The sequence below is a fragment of the Aspergillus ruber genome, assembly GCF_000600275.1.
Source record: "Aspergillus ruber CBS 135680 unplaced genomic scaffold scaffold00003, whole genome shotgun sequence".
Taxonomy (NCBI): Eukaryota; Fungi; Ascomycota; class Eurotiomycetes; order Eurotiales; family Aspergillaceae; genus Aspergillus; species Aspergillus ruber.
The window spans coordinates 227,348-243,204 of record NW_024467299.1 but is presented as its reverse complement, the minus strand read 5'-3'; the positions used below and the strand labels follow the sequence as shown (position 1 = coordinate 243,204).

Genomic DNA, 15,857 nt, shown 5'->3' with positions numbered 1-15,857 from the left:
TTTTTTTTTTTTTTTTTTTTTTTTTTTTTTTTTTTTTTTTTTTTTTTTTTTTTTTTGCGCCTTCGAAACCCCAAAGGCCTCAACTGCTTCCAGACTTTTGCTTCCAGCGTTTGAAGTAAGAATATCCCGAGACAAACAAGACTCGCTTTGCTATAGCAATTATATACCAAACAACAACAATCCATGGACCGCCGGTGTCGCCCGGCTGGAATCCGTCCCCTCCCCATCCACGGATTGCATACTGCGTCTTCCGCAACTCTATCGGCATGTTTCTTCATGCAATCATACTACATAAATAGTAATGTAAGTCAGTAGCCGGTGGTTTCAAAGCAATTCGATCCCACCATGCAAAACGTTCCGGAAAAGGCTCCCTCAACCCGGGTCTCAAGGCGGCCCCCACTGCCCCTGTCCAGTTACTCCAACTACTCTTCGATTCCTACTCTACAATACTTTTTCTGTAGTTTTCCGGGACATTGCAACGTGAGAATATGGGAGACTCTTGAATCGCAGGCACTCTTTTTCTCCGGCGTGCTCCGTACGTGGGAGTCTTCCGGATGTTCCACTCCCAAAAGGGTACAAGTACACGACGGTAGTACTCTTTGTATGCGATCCCGTCTATAATCCTGCCGACAGAGTCATAGTTGTGAAGGACAAATAACAACAATGACATCACTGAGTAATATCGCGGGCCAAAGGAGGCCTCTGGAGGTACAGGTGGGGTGGTGGATGACTTGATGTGTTCCCAAAACGAAGAGCACATACGGGAAACGCCCATTGTACGCATATCGTGGACACTGGAAAGTAGTTTAATTATATTTGCGGGTATGCAGCCTTGCCGCTTATTGCCCATCAATCACCCCACTGCAAAGCTGTCTCTAGCAATCCCTCGCATGCCAGCTGGGAACGAACGAACCACTCATTCTACACGACGTGGCAATCGGGCGCCACCCTGTCAACACCAGGATTACCGGGATCGATGCTAAATGATCCCATCGACTTTCCTTTGATCGTCTCAGAAAAATCACTGGAAACGGCCGGCCCGGGAGGTTGACATGCCCCGCGGTGTTGTACTTGTGCCCAAAGCTCCGAGGCAACTCCGTGCTTGACGGAGTACACGGAGCAAGTCTTTGTTATGACTTTATCCACTTCTGTTATTGTTTTTTTCTCCTTCACCGGAGCAATCAATCAGGCAAAAAGATGTCCGTGCTTTTGATGCATTTGCTTCCCTCCGTCTGCCCGAAGCATGGTTTCCATCTCGCGAGTCAGTTAGCATACGGACATAGCATTCCGCCAGGGACAATGGCAAACGGTCAGTCCTAGAAGCGAATATCAGAGATCCTGAGTATGAGGGGCACTTCTTCACCGTTTACTGCTTCATGTAGATGGATGGACTTGTTTGAAAAGGAGGGGCGCGAAAAATCATGGATATTGCTTTCGGTACCAGTGCATATGTCAGCACTATATCTCAACAGTTATGCTTCGTACAACAATGGAGAATGCGGATTGCCCTATGGGAATCGCAAACGACATAGATTGTGTATTAGATATCTGACTGCATAGCTCATCACCGTCTCTCCCTTTCCGTCTCACAATCAGAATACGAATACACCGAGCCTCATTGCCCTTTCACCCTGACTCTTGCCTTCACCCTCACCCTCACAACCAGCCACACCTCATACCATCAAATCCCGGATCAAAACCCAAATCCAATGCAAATCCACATGCAGAAATCACCAACCACTCCCCCTTTCCTCATCAAAAGCAAGTCATGGCAGATTAATATCCGATACGTTGAATCTATCGGAGCATGTGCACGGGAAATGGAATAACTGATGCATCCCATTCCTGCATACTTGTAAGGGTACATGATATCCCTGCTCTTTTTTGCCTAAGTTCTATGCACATGTATGTATGATATACGTAGTATTAGGATCCCGTGACGATGTGAAAGGTTAGAAAATTGGCTACCTGATGGATTAATCCCAGGCAACCATACGAGTACGATCAGGCATAACTATATAAAACCGTTCTGGCTGACTGACGAGCTGATGGCCATTCAAGCGCGCAGTTGCGGATTTGATTTTATAGTATGACTATGTTTATTGTATGTATTATGCATCAAGACAAACAAACAACGTGGGGAGAGCGGATAAAAAGGAATTCAAGGGAATGGAGAAATAAGATGAAAAAAAAGAAAAGAAAACACAAGACAGCAAATGCTCTCTGCCTAATTGTTTCACTATTCTTCAGATTGACATTATTATAATATCGGTTCAGTCTGAGGTGTACAAGCAGGGTATATATATGAAGAAGTAATGTAGTTGAAAGAGCTAGATAAATTGAATCACTCCATATCCACCACACCTCAAAAGCAAAGCCAAAGAAAAATAAATACCAATATAGGCGAGTCTCAAAGTCCTCGCTCGATAGTGAGAAACAAATCACTCAGTCCCGGATGGAATTTACAATGCCAACGATATCGACATCGATCCCGCCTCAACCAGAACCTCCTCATACCCCTCTTCAACGCCCTCAACCTCGACGACGAAGCAATATCCGACAAAACGCCATCGCATTCAGACAACCAGCGACGCTACAGTTCAATAATAAACATCAAAGATGTGGCGCGCTCGATGAACATGACCATCCCATCAATATGATACGGCCGTCGCTGGCCGGGTGGTGGGTTTGTTGCACTTGCCAGGGGATGAATAACCCTCATCTGTGCCCGGAGAGATGTTCGCTATGTTCTCATGAGCATTGCGAGGGTTGCGTTACTCTCCCTTAATGTGATTTGGTCTGGTCGTACTTTGCTTTGAGCGAAATATTATGAACATTTCTATCCTGAAGACCAATCCAAAGTTTGAAATTAAAACTTGATAAAGTAATGAATATGCAAAGAAGTAACCTGGTACTGGGAGGTATAACCAAAAGATGAAAGACAACTCCATGTACTCCACTCTATGCCAATAGCCTTGCGCGCTTGAAATTCGAATAACGAAACAATGCAACAAGTTATTTGCAAGCTGAAGATATTATCGGATTGCTCAGATATTAGAGTGGCGTCGTCGACTTTTCCCTCGTTTTCGATGATGCCTCGATCGTCTGTTACCTGATTCAGAGCCCTCTCCTTCAGCAGATGCTTCAAGACCGGCTTCCCTCTTTAGACGAGTCACGACGGGTCCAAGAACAAATGCGCTTTCTAGGCTGCTATGATCCGCACAAGGACTATACTTGAATGGGAGCAGCCAGTCAAAGATGGTGTATCCCAATACTTGCTGAAGGTTCCTGAGAGGACTTCCCAGGTCAAACGGATTCTCTCCAGGTAATGTTTGGAGAATGGCAAAAACATGACGCTCTCCGGTTGTGGGATATGTCGGAGGCGGAGCAGTCTGTGACTCTGAGGGGACGGGCTGCAGGGGGTATGTAATAGTACGATACGTTGGAGCCCACTGTGTGTTGAGCTTGTTCAAAATGTGATCCGGTATACGAATAGCCAACGTCCAAACAGCAGATCGACGGTTGAGGTTCTCAATAGTTGAAAGATTCAGCATGGCAAGCTGGAGAGAGCTGATAGTCATTCCAAAAGTGAATAAGCCAAACAAGCCACTCCTACATAATATTAGACAGATGACCGGTAGGCCGAGCAGAAATCGAAGACTTACAATCCAATACCAACTGCCCAGTGGGGATTCGCTCGACCTTCCTCCCTTTTCAACTCAGCAGTAAACACTGCGCAGACAATGAGAGCGAATGTACAGAATATGAACGTGTAAAAGACGAATTGAATAAAGAATTTGAACGAAGTCTCGGAAACTACACCCCCAACCCTTCTAATGGTCAGCATTCATCGATAGTAGCAGAGAGACGGAGTAACATACCAAGGACAAAAGTGGTCCATCTTACGGACACATCGGTCCACTTCGCGACAGTGATGCGCTCTGTCCGTCTTGAATTGGCAACATGTAGAACAATATGATGGCCTCCCATCGGGCTGACAGATAAACACGTCCTTGGTGTAGAAGCTCTCAAGGCCCCCCGAGTTCAGGGGGTACGCCTTCCCCCCAGCGGCATAATCCAACCCCCCTTCGACATCCGGGTCCATGTCATTTCTATCGGTCTTCTCAGTTGTCCTCCCACGTGACCGACTGCTCCTCCTCCTCCGGTGTTTGCGATGACGTCGGTTTGAAGATCGGGATCCATTATCATCCTGATCTTCAATGGACGGCGCGCCCCGCGGAAGGAAGCCGGGGTTCCAGGCGACATTGTAAAAAAGCCGTAAATAAGTCACGAGTACCGGGATGAGCAATACATAGAAAACGACGATGATAGCGGCACCAGCGCCGATCCGGGGACTTCGATTGTAATGGTGCGGAATAGGATCAATCAGATAATCGACTTTTGGGTTCCATGTGATTAGTCCAAAAAGCGATCCGGTAGGATAACTCCGATGCAAGACCAGAGACAATATGACTTACTGCATAGTTGCTTGGTGACAGCATAGCAGGCATAAATCACGATGCCTAACAGGATGAGAGGAATGATTTTGGCAACCGCGAGGTTGACACGCCTGTCCGGGCCAGCCGCCGCCGCCATGGGCAATGGTCTAAACTAGGCTGCAATTCTTCGAAGAGGAAGCATTCGCTTAAACTGTTCATGAATCGAACAGGAAATAGTGGACGAGGTATGATGAAAAGAAGGGGAATGAGTTAATTTAAAAATGTCGCATCTACTGCCATACGCGACAGAGCCAGCAAGGCTAACTCGGGGGGGAATCTAAGGTTGACGACGGGCGTCGCATTGATCAGGAACAAATGCTGATACGGAGTAGGTGCAAACAGCACAAACAGCTTCACGAAGACGTCACGAGTAGGGGGCTTATGTTTATGCTTAGGCATTAATATATTATTAATAATACATATATACTTGCATAAAATCACATGACGTAACCCTAACCCTGATTTAGTCGAAGTCTCTCGGGGCCGCATTTGATATTTATTTGGTTTTCACGCTCGACCGACTCATCTCGATATTCCTTTCAATGGCCATGTGTCAATATTCGTTCTTGTCAAATCGATGACCGTTGTTGGTACTCAAAATCTCAACCGATTTTCTCTTCAGCGGACAAAGATTTGGACAAGTTCACAAAGGCGGTCGGTTGAGCGGCATAATACGAGCCAGGGCATAATTCATGTGGTAATGAGAAACTAAAAAAAAATAAAAGTGCTCCTGGTCGGGCTCGAACCGACAACCTTGAGAAGTCCGCAATCATAGTACATCACGTTTCGTGAGTGTTCTATAAGACTCATGCGCTAACCAATTGCGCCACAGGAGCTACATTTCAAGTTATTGTAAGCATTTTGGATTCTTGTACTAATTTATATTAAGTGCACCACAGCTTAGTCGACCCACTTTTTTATTAACATCCTCGAATACATTTTCTTTCTTTTACCAGGGCATGAGAACACATCTATCTTACTTTACTCCATACTATAATTGGTATTCCGCCCAGCCTTAGCAGCGTATAGATTTATTAATAGCCTTGAGTAATTATGATAATGGGCTACTTGCCGTAAGACGCGATGAACCAACCCGTTATCGACCAGGAACAGACTGACATCTGAGACAAGCGAATAAGCATATTGGGGCTATTGTTGTTCCCCATGATGCCAATTCTGTGTAGCATATTTTAAGCTGTCGTAAGCACAAGAGAATGCTCAATTTGAAACGGATGGATTACCAGGAGCAAACCGGGGGTTGAAAACCAGTGGCTGAGTAGGCAATTTTGGGGGTTCTCTCAGGCTAGATGAAACATGGAGAGAATGAGTAATAATTCCAGAGTCGGGGAACCCAAAAAAGTAAAATGTGTACTCCGTACTTGTCGAAATAGAAGGCTTAGGCAGCAATCACCTGATTTGTGATGCGCGTTGATGTAGTAGGCGAGTTCGTATACTCACGGAATGTCCGACTGATTCACAGGTGTCTATTAGAGAATCCTTCGAGGTGTCGATCCATTCAGCGTCCAAGATTCTAACGGATTGAAGATCTTCAGCTCATGTCGATGACTCCTTTTCTCTCTTTTGTTCTCTAGTCTTCTGTTCGCAACGATGAGGGCCGGTTGTCTGCCTGCGATTTGTGGCTGTTAAGTGGAGACCTGCCGGTTCACACGAGGTCGAGGCTCTGACAAGGCATTAACCATCCACAGAACTCCTGCAATATGCAAAAATGAGCAACATTATGGAGCGCAAAAAAAAAAAAAAAAAAAAACTGAATTAAAATATCAGACGCTCTAGACGGTTTAAACGGATAACCCCGAAATGACACAGTGGCCCCCCTGTTGTTTTCGTTCTCGGGCAACGTGACCGGGCATAATGACGATGATGACAGCAAGAACCACGCTGACTATGGACAAATGTCCAAGCCTTGTGCGTTGTGAATACCGCCTTTTCCACGGTGTTTCAGTGCATCTTACTATGAGTTTGACTCAACCTGCCTGACATTTTGGCGGTGATCCTGTCTGTGATTCAGGAACTCCTGTGGTATTCTAGACACACCCACTCTTCCTACCGGGGCTCATTCAGGGCAAGGGCGATGACCCGCAAAGCCTCTTTGGACTACCAATTGCCCGAACCCCTACGAGGGACCAATGGAGGATCGCTCTGATGGGACCCAGTGTCAACGGTTGTATGGGGCTTGGATGCCTGCGCATTACCGCCTAGGGACTGACAGAGTTGGCCTTGAGGATGCCTCAATATTTAAACCTCCTCAATTCCTTCTCATATCTCTTGTTCTTCATCTCAATCACAATCACACAGCAAGAAAGCTTCATTGAATACTTATATTTGCTAGTTCCAAGCAATTCCAACGCCTTTCCCACCATTTCAGCCTTCTATTCAGATCCACAAAGTCAACAGATAATCCCAATCATGTCTTGCACCTGGTATTGCTGTGACTGTCAGTTCGGCCCTCACAGCGTTGAGCTTCACAACACTTGCATCGAATGCGGTACTATGCGCTGCGATGACTGCTCCCTTGAGGTCAACACCCCCGACTGCAACACAACGCACAGCTGCTCTCATGAATTGCCCGCCTACCCATCTACTCCTGTTCAGAGCTGCACCGGTACATCATTAAATCAACTACGCACAACGGCGCCCATCGCAAACAACACGACTTTTACTCCGGGTCTGTCGCTCGCCCAAGGTCTCAGTTCAGGAGGCCATTCTGGAATCAGGAACCATGGCGCAACCTACATGTATTTTTGCTGCCAATGCAATGACGGACCCAAGGTCTACAACGTCCAGCCACGCTGCGTGATGTGCAACCATGTTGCTTGCAGCAATTGCATACCAGCAGGCAAGTAAGTTAAAACGGCAGGCCTCGTGTTCAGTGAAGAACAGGTAAGCACCGCAATTCGTCCTTGAATGAGACCCTCGACAAAAAGGAAGAAGGAAAGCTAACGCTTCTGACCTGCAGGATTTCTGCTGCGCCTGATGGCTTAAACGACATGTTTTGACTACTTTTGTGTTATTACTGGACTGGTTCCTTTCTTACGATACGACGAATACGGCACGAGCATAGACACATCTGTGTCTGGGAGTTTGGAATTTCTTTATCTTTTCTTTCTATTTTTGACATTCTGGGATTGCATGGATTTATTTGAGCGATAGAATTGTTTGGTTTATTCTGTTCTGCTTTCTTTCTTTTTTTTTTTTTTTTTTTTTTTTTTTTTTTTTCGGATTTTCTCGGTTTTATGCTTTCTTTTCGCATGTACGAACAAACAACAAATGGGGGCTAAGATACAGCCACCGCAATAATAATCATCACTGTCACGAGAATGATTGTTATGTTCATGCTATGATGTATGTATTTTTGACTATTGACTCAACATATATATTTTTTTCATCCAAAGAAAGCTGTAGAAATCCATCTCCCGTAGATTGACAGTCTGTCGTCAGTAGAAAGAGCCGCATTTCATCCCAATCCAGCTACCTGCATACACTACTATGCACACATAGCACAGTAGTGCATACATAGATTAAATCGAATCATAGCCGCATTTCTTCTCAATTCCCGGCCGTCGATCGAGTTGTTTCTGATTCATTATCCACCGTTCTTTCTGGCGGGTGTGGCTGTCAGATACACGACGAACTGGCGGTACATTTGCTTACTCCCTTTGACTTGTTCATTTACTATAGATACTTTCTTTGTTCGTGTTTTCGTGTTTACTGGGTGAATTGCTAGCTAATAGTTACTGGGAGAAGTCTATGTCATCATTGGGCGTTTTTCGAGTATACGGGGTGGGCTGTGTATGTGTTGTAACGCCCAGTATACAGAACGGGTAGGAGTATACTAGCTTAGCCGAGTCCTTGCTATGCTAACTTACTACATATGTTGTTATACGACTATTTTCTTTTGGTTTTTCTTTTTAAAAAAAAAAAAAAAAAAAAAAAAAAAAAAAAACAATAATCAATAGACTATTATTATTAGTATCATCAATAATAATAGTAACATTATTATTTCATGTGTTGCACGATGCCATGTTTCCAAGTCAGCCTTATGGCAATGACTTGTGGCCTGCTTACTATTAAGCGCCCGACTATGTACTGAACCGGTGAATCATCGTTGATCAGATTGCTATTATTATCTTAAAGTAAATCCGGAGTATATCATAGTCCGGGGGCCAAACGAACAGAAATAACCCCCTGTTGATCCCGTGGAGTCTTTTACCTCTCCAATGCGCGCATCCATAACACATCGTAGTACACTGCCCCAATCCTCGATAGCGGTCAAAGGGAGGTTACACGGTTGAATGCACCAGAGACTCTAAATAGCACTTAACATGTGATGCTTATACGAAACGAAGATGATGGCTTCAAGATTGGAGCCCTACGCCTTGCTATATCTTTACGGCCAGAATGTATAGTTTTGAGGAAAGCAGTAATCGAATATGTTGATACATTTCACCACTATTGCTATGTACCCTAGATCCCATACGCCATGCTGTACAGTCCTTTTTTGCTCCGGCCGAGCATAGTATTTATACACTATAGCATTATCCAGTGGTCGATAGAACTGTCGACGCTGCTCCGAAATTCTTCTTTTCTTTTTTTCTTTCTTTCTTTTCCGTCGGTTCTCTCTTTCTGCCGTATATCAACTCTTATGCCAAGCAGCAAAATGTTGATAAACAGTGTAACTATCCATGACCCAAAGGAAGAAACGCCGCGCTTGCTAATATGTAGAGTCGAAGAAAAAATGTTTCGTTCCAGTAATGAACGAGCCAGGTGTGTCATAAATGAAGAAGCGTTCGAAAAGAAAAGAACAAGGCAAAAAAGAAAAAGTTGCTTGTGATGTTATGAACATCACCAAAGAGACGTGGTAGTCTGATGAAGTAGACTATCGGCACACAAAGAGCTCTTCATGCCCATGAGCAGCGTCCAAGTCATTGACTCCAGATAACAGTGTCAACAGCTCACCTTAATGGATATGATGAAGCAAAAGCTCAGCTAGTCAGTCGTCGAAGAACCCGAATGTCGTAAATCGAAGCCTGTTACAAGGGCAGGACCCGCGTTGGATCGTGAAGGAAGCGTCTACGATATGCGGCAATTTCTGTCGCCACGGTGTTAAAGTCTTTCACCTTGTCACGCCGCATGTCATTGATGATTTGCTTCAAGCCAGAAATGTACTGGTCTTTCTCCTCTGAGGTTTTGCCTTCTCGGAGAGACCCCATTTGGACCAGGATTTTGTCATCTGTAAACAGGCATTAAGAACTGCGCGTCAGCATCCACACGACTGAAGTCGGGCCACGCATCGGATATGATAACAACAAACGCGATGGGAGAAAGAAAAGGAAGACGGGAGAGTATGTGCTGGCATGCAGAAAATGCTGCATATGGTTTCAATTCAAATCTGTCGACGCACCGCTTAGAGTCATGTCACGAAAGTGTTGATATTCGCAAGAACGGTCATTGCATACACCACCCGCCGATTCGAAAGGGCACAGGTGTTTCATGGAATCAATATTGTGACTGTAAGTTAGAGAACGATAACCTTCTGAAACAAGATCAGAGTAGTTGGGGTGATAGCGATAGGATTTGAAATGCCTGAGCGGGCTTTCGTACGGCGTGAACTTATGGTCAGGGACCTGGACTTCCGGCGCATTCTAGAAGGCATGTCAGCTATTCCATGCTTTATAGATAGCTCGAGTCATCTTCAAGTGGCCCCAACCTGCAAATGACCTGAGTCCGCACTATCTCCCGTCAGTGGCTCAGTCTGAGACTGATTAGGAAGAGGTCCGGGAGACACTTCGGGTTCTTCCCCGCTAAGAGGAGGCGGCGTATATTCAGATTCCACTGAGCCTGAATCCTGCTCTGGTTCTGGTGGTTCATACCCCTCTGATTCGGCAGAAGACATGCGATCATCTCCGTCAACGTCACCAGGCTCATAAGATTCTTCTCCCGACGAGCCATAATCGGGAGCTGGCGCATATCCAGATAAAAGTGGGTGGCTCTTTGTGCGAGCCTCCTTTTGTGTTTCCTCATCTCCGGCGGGCGTTTCCGCATCTTCAGCAAAATCACGCCCAGGGCTACGCACGTCTTCGTCGATTGATTCTTCCTGACCATCGGAGTCGGAGCTGACACTGGAGGTATCCGTAGACTCATCCATTGACGACCCTGTAGAATCAGAGTACGCATGTGATGCTTCCCGTTCGAAATCGGCAGGAAGGGTCGGATGATGGTCTGGCTCCGCCTGTGATTCTTGCTCGACCGGTCTTGTTTCTTCAATGGATTGGGGTTCTTCTCGGCCCTTCTCCGTAGGCAAAGGAATATCTGCCATGGGAAAACCATCCTCGTTTACAATCGGTGCCAAGGGTGGTGGTGCTAGAGAAGGCAAATAAGTTCGTGAATTCAGGCCAATGCCATAGTATCGAAATTAGGACAAAGGGATGCTGAATGATAAACACAAAAAACGTACCTTTTTCTGCAGGCAATGATGTTTCGTCGCTTTCCAATTTGCTTTGAGCTGCGTCAAGCTCATTGAGCGTCAAGCCATTGATTTCAATGCCCAACTCTTCCAACTCGCGAATAAGCTGCCGACGTCCCTGTTTCCCCTTTGCAATTGTCGAAAGCGTATTATCTTCCTCTTGCTTTAGCAGAAATAACTTCGCCTCAGAACTCGCTATTTCAGCATCCAATTCGGGAAGTCCCGATTCAATTGTTTGTTTGCGAAGGATTTTGGAGCGTATCGTTTGCAACTCTGTTGAGTCCATCGAGGCGAGGGGTTTCGTCGGCGGGACAGCGATAGGTCCATTCCGCCAGGAAGTTTCTTGTTCCAGGAGTGCGGCTCCGATACCAACGCCAACGCCGTCGTCATTATGCTCATTCGCAATTGTGGGCCCCGCTGGAGTAACATCGTCTGATTCGAGGTCCACATCCATCGAATGGTTTGTGATAGGTAAAGATGAGGTGTTGGTAGCACGAGGAGATTGAAAGTAATTAACATCTAGTTTAGCTTTCTTTCGTTGCTCAAGTTCTGCAATCCTGCGGTGCATTGCTTGTATTTCCATATCCTTCTGGCGAAGGTGTTCCTGGTCGTTATTTCGAGGAGTCAGAAACGTAGGGAATTCGGCGGACGATGAAATGTTCCCATGCGATTGGGGCTCTTCAAGATCCATTTCATCATCTTCGTTTTCTTCATAGAACTCATCGTCACTGATGTCTATCACAAGCCTATCCCCGGGAGCCGCATCCCCCGCACCATGACTGAAATCCCTTCTCGAAAAATCATTGATCTCGTCAAAATCGGATGCGCGAGGACGTTTGCGTTGAGTTACTCGGGGTTGCGGAGTCGGGTCAAGTGGAAGATTTTGAATTGGCGTAGCATGAGGGTTAGGAGCTGGAAGCTGGTCTGACCCTGTCATGAATAGACCGGGAAGACGAGTAGAAGAAACCTCACGTTCGGGAGGCCGTTCAGGTAATGGATGCTGCCCCGCAATAGGGACGCTTGGAGGTGGTGCGGCAGTTTGCGACGACTGGTCTTGAGAAGCGTGTTCCTGCTGTGCTTTCTGGTTTCTCATCAATCCTTGCTTCTTAAGTTGCTCAATTCGCTGCCTTGCCAGTTCAGTTTGAGCCTTGCTCTTTTCTCTAACAGGAATTTCTTTTTCCTTGCCAGATATTTCACTCAACGGTGCCACTGTGCTGGGAACCGTTGACATTTCCTTGGAAACATCCTGAGGCGACGGAGATGGACCAGGAACTTTGGCAGCTTTTGCCGCAAGCATACGAGCGATGACTTCTTTACGCTCCATTGGCTTCGTGGTGTCTGACTGGGAAGCAGAGGCGGGACGTCCTACAGGACTTTGTTGTAAATCACTTGAACTTTTCGTTGTCGAATCTGTCCCTTGTCTCTGCGCGGGGCCCACTCCATTGGTGAATGACACAGGCCCAGTCGCTGCTGGTTGGGGCTGTTCCTCTGATGCAATAGGCAGCGTGGGAACTTTGATGCCAACCTCTTCATATAACTGTCGAAGCAATACCGGGTTAATGCCTTCTCCCACCAGCTCTTCAAAGCGAATGTTGTGAGGTGCAAGACCAAGAAGGGCGCCTTGTGCCTGAATTCGAAGTTGATCTGGCGACTTTCTGGAATTGGAGTGAGCGCAAGGTTGTTCCTTTTCGTTATATTGGCCTGGAGGTGTTGGTTGCTCGTTGACGCTATATCCAGATCTGTGCTCAGGTACAGGAGAGGCAGCGGTAACCGACATAGGAGGATTATAGGCTGCACCGAGTTAGTCGAGTAATGACTTCTAAAAGGAAGCGGGGATAATACGGGATCCGCTAGCTCTGGAGGAAGCACGCGAGACAGAAGCTTCATCCTCCTCCGAGTTCCTGGGAAGGCTTTGAGTGAAGTCGTTCGTTGTTGAATTGTTACTCAGTGCGTCGGTCTCCATCTGGACAGGGCGGGAATACGCGCTTACAACGCGCCCAGGCTGGCCCTTCTTCTCAGTCCCCGGGCGCGCAAAGCCCATATTCTCTCCATCCGTGAGTTCGCCTTCTTCCTGGTCATAATTAGATCTCGGTTTTGCCGGGTAATCCTGTCGACGACCCATCGCGTTTACGGTGTGACCTGGCGTGTTTTCACTTGTCGCTGGCGGATTCGTTTGTGTCTGCACCGGAAGAGGCATCGATGGATAGCCCAACAGAGGCATTTGTAAAGGAAAAGGGGCGGGAGGAAATTGGGAAGGTGTTAATGAACCCGGGAAAGGAAAGGGCGGCGGAGGTAATGGCCCAGGAGCACCAACCCCGAGACCCGGAAGACGCGAGTTCGCTTCAAAATTGTTCGTATTGCTGGGAGCATTCTGGGTGCCAGATGAATGCGGAGGGAAAGGGAGATTAGACGGGAATATCGAAGGCATTGGAGATTGTAGAGGATTCGTGGGAGGCCATTGATTCGAGGACCCCCCGAACGACGGCGTAGAGGTATAGTTTGACATTATCGACTGCACAGTCTATCAGTACAGCATGGAGGTACGAGGAACGGTGAATTCACTGCTGGTTAGTGAGTCAAGAGATGGCCTGGAAGAACTACAGCGTATTCAGGCGTCGCACATCATCAAAGTTGAGAAAAACGGCCAAGGAGAGTCCAACAGGAGATATCCCAATGATTTACGCAGAACAGTAGCAGCGACCGGTTTTAAACGGTTTCTGGGTATTCCAGACCAGATGGCGAAGAACGAAATCCAACAAAATGAAACAAAAGAGGAAAAAAGCAACCAAAAAACCGAGGTTGTATTCACCGTGCAGAGTCGAACCAGCGCCCGGAGAGAAAAAGATGAAGTTTCGCGGTTGCCATGTGCGCACGTGATGAATTCGCCCGCGAATCGGGACTAGCGTGAGATCGACACTCGGCGGCCGGAGGAACGCAGGGCGTAAACAAACAGCGTCGGGCAGAGAAAGGAAAGAGAACAAGACGGCAATAGCAAGAGAGATCTTCTTGTTCTCGTCTTCCAACTACTTCTCTGCCCCCCCCCGTTCTCTTTCTCGGTTGTATGTGCTCCCCGTTTTCCTATTCTATCATCTTTGTTCTGTCACCGCCCTGCTGGATGGAAACTCCACGTTGGAGATATTGATAGACTCGAGTTTCTCATGACATTGAATGCTATAGGATCCGAGCTTATTCCTAGATGATGCGCCATTGAAGCCCCTAAGAAAATTATGTTTCCTTCTCAGTTAAGCTCGCCAAAGCGTGCCAATCCATTTGGTCGCACCTCCCCAACTCCATCGCCTGGAGGCCAGAATGGTTCCGCACGGCCAAGGTCGGCGATTATAACATCACCAAGCAGAATCGATGGGTCCAAGGGCCATTATCGAAACTCTGCATCCATTACTCAACTCACACCGACTGCCCTTTCACCACACGGGAATCGGGACAGATCGAATTCTCTGCGGAATCATGCGACCACTGGAACGTTTGCACCCGAATTTATCAAGTCGGAGGAATTGCGACGCGGGGCAGATCAAATCCGGGGTTTGGAGGGTGAAAATGACTTTTCGGGTAATAAGTACGTGTGGCTACGGGATCCTGAAAAGGCATTCGTACGCGGGTTGGTGTTAGAAGAGGGACAAGATGGGCGGCTGTTGGTCCAGCCGGATTACGGCGAGGTACGATTTATGACAGCTCGATAAGGCTTCCTTTGACTGATCCCCCTTTTTTTTTCCATAGCCACGGGAAGTGGACTCCCACCAGGTCGACAAGGTCAATCCGGCAAAATTCGATAAAGCGGACGATATGGCGGAACTCACACACTTGAATGAAGCTTCGGTTGTTCATAACCTGCATACCCGTTACCAGGCGGATCTCATTTATGTCAGTACACACAAGAGATATTCGATGAGCTTCAAGGACCTTGCGTTGACATATTTATCTAGACATATTCGGGTCTGTTCTTGGTAACAATTAATCCGTACTGCCCATTGCCAATTTACAGCACCGAATATGTGAAGATGTATAAGGGACGAAGCAGGGAGGAAACGCGACCACATATCTTTGCCATGGCAGATCAGGCGTTTAGAAACATGGTTGAGGAAGGCGAGAACCAAAGTATTCTTGTGACGTAAGTCGCCAGTTGATTTGTCCAATTTAAGCCCTAACTGAAATGGAAACAGTGGAGAATCAGGTGCAGGTAAAACGGAGAACACCAAGAAAGTCATTCAATATCTCGCAGCTGTCGCTACTTCGGATACTCCGTACGTTCGTTCAGCACCTCGTTCGGGATCAAAACAATTGTCGGCATTGTCTCAGCAAATACTGAGAGCGAACCCCATCCTTGAAGCCTTCGGTAATGCGCAAACTGTTAGAAATAACAATTCCTCGCGGTTTGGGAAGTTCATTCGAATCGAGTTCGCGCGGTCTGGCCAAATCTCTGGCGCTTGGATTGACTGGTACCTCCTGGAAAAATCTCGAGTTGTGAAACCGAACCCAAATGAACGGAATTACCACGTCTTTTATCAACTTTTACAGGGTGCCGACCGAGAGTTACGGAGGAATTTGCTTCTGTCGGATTTGGGAATCGAAGACTTTGCATACACTAGGGATGGAAATGACACCATTGCAGGAGTGTCTGATGTGGAAGAATGGAATTCATTGATTGAGGCCTTCCATGTCATGAGCTTTTCACAAGAAGACCAAATGTGCATTCTCCGAACGATCGCAGCTGTCCTCCACCTGGGTAATGTGACTATCGTGAAAGAAAGCATACGGGCCGATCAAGCTGCCTTGGGCCCAGATTCACTCAACAGCATTGAACGGGCCTGTCATCTGCTTGGTATTGCACCGAATGAGTTTGTTAAAGGACTTCTTCA

The 15,857-nt window shown here is 46.8% G+C and overlaps 5 protein-coding genes and 1 non-coding gene across 6 annotated transcripts; 2 read left to right on the top strand and 4 right to left on the bottom strand.

Annotated features, from left to right (window-relative positions):
• Positions 1–3,047: 3,047 nt before the first annotated feature.
• On the bottom strand, positions 3,048–4,596 carry EURHEDRAFT_448394 (DHHC family palmitoyltransferase; the record flags this gene model as incomplete). The annotated part of the gene is made up of 4 exons (XM_040783742.1): positions 3,048–3,612; positions 3,666–3,830; positions 3,882–4,398; positions 4,479–4,596. The coding sequence occupies 4 exons, from the start codon at positions 4,594–4,596 to the stop codon at positions 3,048–3,050; spliced, it is 1,365 nt and encodes a 454-aa protein (XP_040642069.1).
• Positions 4,597–5,224: 628 nt separating this feature from the next.
• On the bottom strand, positions 5,225–5,335 carry EURHEDRAFT_t27. The gene has a single exon. It is a non-coding gene; the product is annotated as a tRNA-Ile (tRNA).
• A 1,591-nt stretch (positions 5,336–6,926) lies between these two features.
• On the top strand, positions 6,927–7,364 carry EURHEDRAFT_448348 (uncharacterized protein; the record flags this gene model as incomplete). Its single annotated transcript, XM_040783737.1, has 1 exon — positions 6,927–7,364. One exon carries the CDS (start codon positions 6,927–6,929, stop codon positions 7,362–7,364), a length of 438 nt encoding a protein of 145 aa, XP_040642068.1.
• A 2,186-nt stretch (positions 7,365–9,550) lies between these two features.
• Positions 9,551–9,730, bottom strand: EURHEDRAFT_448000 (uncharacterized protein; the record flags this gene model as incomplete). The annotated part of the gene is made up of 1 exon (XM_040783709.1): positions 9,551–9,730. The coding sequence occupies one exon, from the start codon at positions 9,728–9,730 to the stop codon at positions 9,551–9,553; it is 180 nt and encodes a 59-aa protein (XP_040642067.1).
• A 352-nt stretch (positions 9,731–10,082) lies between these two features.
• On the bottom strand, positions 10,083–13,793 carry EURHEDRAFT_408712 (uncharacterized protein). Its single transcript, XM_040780897.1, has 3 exons — positions 12,826–13,793; positions 10,975–12,774; positions 10,083–10,880 (listed from the first exon to the last, which is right to left on the bottom strand). The coding sequence occupies exons 1-3, from the start codon at positions 13,487–13,489 to the stop codon at positions 10,213–10,215; spliced, it is 3,132 nt and encodes a 1,043-aa protein (XP_040642066.1). The 5' UTR covers positions 13,490–13,793; the 3' UTR covers positions 10,083–10,212.
• A 196-nt stretch (positions 13,794–13,989) lies between these two features.
• Positions 13,990–15,421, top strand: EURHEDRAFT_207707 (type II myosin). Its single transcript, XM_040777972.1, has 5 exons — positions 13,990–14,042; positions 14,161–14,657; positions 14,719–14,862; positions 14,925–15,109; positions 15,173–15,421. The coding sequence occupies exons 2-5, from the start codon at positions 14,211–14,213 to the stop codon at positions 15,180–15,182; spliced, it is 786 nt and encodes a 261-aa protein (XP_040642065.1). The 5' UTR covers positions 13,990–14,042; positions 14,161–14,210; the 3' UTR covers positions 15,183–15,421.
• Positions 15,422–15,857: the final 436 nt, after the last annotated feature.